The sequence below is a fragment of the Musa acuminata genome, chromosome BXJ3-5 (assembly GCF_036884655.1).
Source record: "Musa acuminata AAA Group cultivar baxijiao chromosome BXJ3-5, Cavendish_Baxijiao_AAA, whole genome shotgun sequence".
In the NCBI taxonomy this organism is placed as follows: domain Eukaryota; kingdom Viridiplantae; phylum Streptophyta; class Magnoliopsida; order Zingiberales; family Musaceae; genus Musa; species Musa acuminata.
In genome coordinates this window covers 1446579-1449699 of record NC_088353.1, presented here as the reverse complement: position 1 = coordinate 1449699, position 3121 = coordinate 1446579, and the positions used below count along the sequence as shown (strand labels likewise).

The 3121-nt window shown below is 54.3% G+C and overlaps 1 protein-coding gene across 1 annotated transcript; it reads left to right on the top strand.

Annotated features, from left to right (window-relative positions):
• Positions 1 to 1736: 1736 nt before the first annotated feature.
• Positions 1737 to 2423, top strand: LOC135639119 (cytokinin dehydrogenase 5-like). Its single transcript, XM_065152892.1, has one exon. The coding sequence runs from the start codon at positions 1737 to 1739 to the stop codon at positions 2421 to 2423; it is 687 nt and encodes a 228-aa protein (XP_065008964.1).
• The last annotated feature ends 698 nt before the right edge of the window (positions 2424 to 3121 follow it).

The window sequence follows — 3121 nt, the reverse complement described above, 5'->3', positions numbered from 1 at the left end:
AATTAGGTCATGGCGTGGAGTCTGATATCAGAATATATGTATTATTAAATATTTAAATCTCCATTTGATACTGGTTTTGGCAATTAGTCTAATATTTTTTTTAAAATAAATAATTAATTTAAATTAATTAAAATATTGACTGATTGAACCAATACAATCTAATATTACATGTTAATACCGATAAAACAAATTCATATTGATGAATAAATCTTTTTATGTAAAAAAATATTATTATAGAAAGATATTGTTAACATTTAGATCAATCCGACGTGGTTCAGACCTATGTGTAGGTGCCTTCCGAAGTGAAAATATCAAGCTCCAGGAGATTATCTAAGATGCCTCCGAGATATAAACGTCAAGCTCCCGAGATGGTCGTTCGATGTGTCACCTACACGAAAACTAAGATCATGAGAGGCTTTTCGAACTGATTCCTCTAACATCTAAGTTAGTAACATGAAGTAGATGAGTACGATCACTCGTGATAAAAAGTGACCTTTCAACTATGTTCAAAGTAAATTTTTATACTTGATAGCAAAGAAATCATAGTATGTAGAATATTTTTCAAGAATAGTTTTTAACTACCTTTAACATTCTCGATTTGGCTTATTTTTACATAGGCGACAAGGACGAAGACAACTCATAACTACATATCTTAGATCGATGTCCATGTGGGCAAACTTGTGAGGGATAACTTTTATCTCGTTTTAGTTTGAATGTCACGCGAAATACAAGTATTGGATGGTGATTGATCGATAATATCTTTTATATTATTTGTCCACCCTCAAAGGTGTGCTATGGGGTTTCTTTAGCAAGGGTCTTGAAGCACAATATTTAACCTATATTACACATTGGTTCTACATTATTTTAATCACTTCTTTGAAGGGGGAGTGATAAGGGCAAAAATGGCAGCGCGCCACGTCAGCACGCCAGGTGGACACACTGCCCGAGGAGGCAAGCATTTACGCCGACTCGACGTGCGCCGACGTCACCAGCCCTCAGCCAACCACCTCAGCTTTGACTCCGTGCGCTCGACCGAGGCAAAGGAGCACGTTGACCGAGGCTCGCCCATACCCTGCGACAGCCCAGTTCTCCACGCAACCCCAGTGGCAATGTCAGATGCCACGTGAGGTATTGTCCTGCCCCTACAAGCGGGTACATCAGGTAACATCAAACTCCTCTATAAATACCCCATAGTTCTAATCGAAGAAGGGACACTCTGAATACATTGGAGAACACTTCTGCTTCTCTTCCTCCAAAACCCCCTCCACATCATCTTCTAACTTGATCGTCGGAGGGGTCGGGCCGAGCCCCCGACCCGACCTGTGTGCAGGAACAAAGGCAAGGTCGCCTCTTCCTGACGCTGCTGCGGAGCTGCCGACCCGATCTACCGCCCCGTATGACCAATCCCGACCGCGAGGTACGTCGCCCGGGATCCCCGACATCCGAACCCCGAACCGAGCCGCGTCGGCTCCGAGGCCACGACTCAAGAAAGTTACTTTCCGTAACAGACTGGCGCTAGAAGGAGGGCCCGGAATGACGGTACGTTAGTCTTCTCCTTGGTTGCTCCACTGCAGCCGACCTACACCAGCAGCAGCGACTTCTGGGGCTGTTCTCGGCTCCTCGGCCCCGAGCGCCTCGGCCCCACGCGCGCGGCCCGCTGGTTGCCGGTCTCCGCCAGGGGATACAGCCACTCGATCAAGGGCCAGACGCTCTCGCCGGACGGCGTCGTGGTCTAGATGAGTCGCGGCCGGATCGCGCCCCGCCTGGAGCCGACGTGCTCACCGTCCACGGGCGAGTACTATGTCGACGCCTCGGGGGGTGATCTCCAGGTCGATGTGTTGAACTGGACGCTAGCCAACGGCAGCCTCGCGCCCAAGTCGTGGACCGACTACCTCTACTTGTCGGTCGGCAGCACTCTCTCCAACGCCGGCGTAAGTGGGCCAGCCTTTCACCGCGTACCTCAGATCAGCAATGTCCACGAGCTCGATATGGTCACAGGCAAGGGCGAGCTGATAACATGCTCAGAAGAGCAGAACTCAGAGCTGTTCCATGGAGTTCTCGGTGGTCTGGGACAGTTTGGGATCATCATCAGAGCCCGGATTGCACTGGAGACAGCTCCTCACGGGGTGAGATGGATCCGAGTACTGTACTCCGACTTCGCGGCCTTCACCAGAGACCAGGAGCTCCTCGTCTCGCTCCACAGCGCCCACTGGAGCGAAAGGTTCGACTACATCGAAGGCTTCGTCATCATTGATGAAGGCCTCATCAACAACTGGAGGTCGTCCTTCTTCTTCCCCAAGAACCCTGGTAAGGTAAGCTCTGTTCACTCCAACACGCTGCTGCCTCGCTGCCTCGGCCACTCGGCCTCATGCGCAGCAAGCACTACGCTGCCTCGGCTCCTCAGCCCCATGCGCAGCAAGTAGCACGCTGCCTTGCTGCCTCGGCTCCTCGGCCTCACGCGCAGCCAGCAAGCAGCCTCGCCGCCTCGGCTCCTTGGCCTCATGCGCAGCCAACACGCTGCCTCGGCCACTCGGCCTCATGCGCAGCCAGCACGCTGCCTTGCTGCCTCGCTGCCTCGGCCACTCGGCCTCATGCGCAGCAAGCACTACGCTGCCTCGGCTCCTCAGCCCCATGCGCAGCAAGTAGCACGCTGCCTTGCTGCCTTGCTGCCTCGGCCTCGTCCGCAGCCAGCAAGCAGCCTCGCTGCCTCGGCCACTCGGCCTCGTGCGCAGCCAGCAAGCAGCCTCGCTGCCTTGGCCACTCGGCCTCAGGCGCAGCCAACACGCTGCTACCTCGGCCTCATGCGCAGCCAACAGGCTGCCTTGGCCACTCGGCCTCATGCGCAGCCAGCACGCTGCCTTGCTACCTCGCTGCCTCGGCCACTCGGCCTCATGCGCAGCAAGCAACACGCTGCCTCGGCCACTCGGCCTCATGCGCAGCCAACAAGCTGCTACCTCAGCCTCATACGCAGCAAGCAGCCTGATGCCTCGGCTGCTCCTCGGCCCCATGCGCAGCAACGCGCTGCAGCCGACACGCTGCAGCCATCACGCTGCCCCGGCCCCATACGCAGCAACGCGCTGCAGCCAACACGCTGCCTCGGCTCCTCGGCCTCATGCGCAGC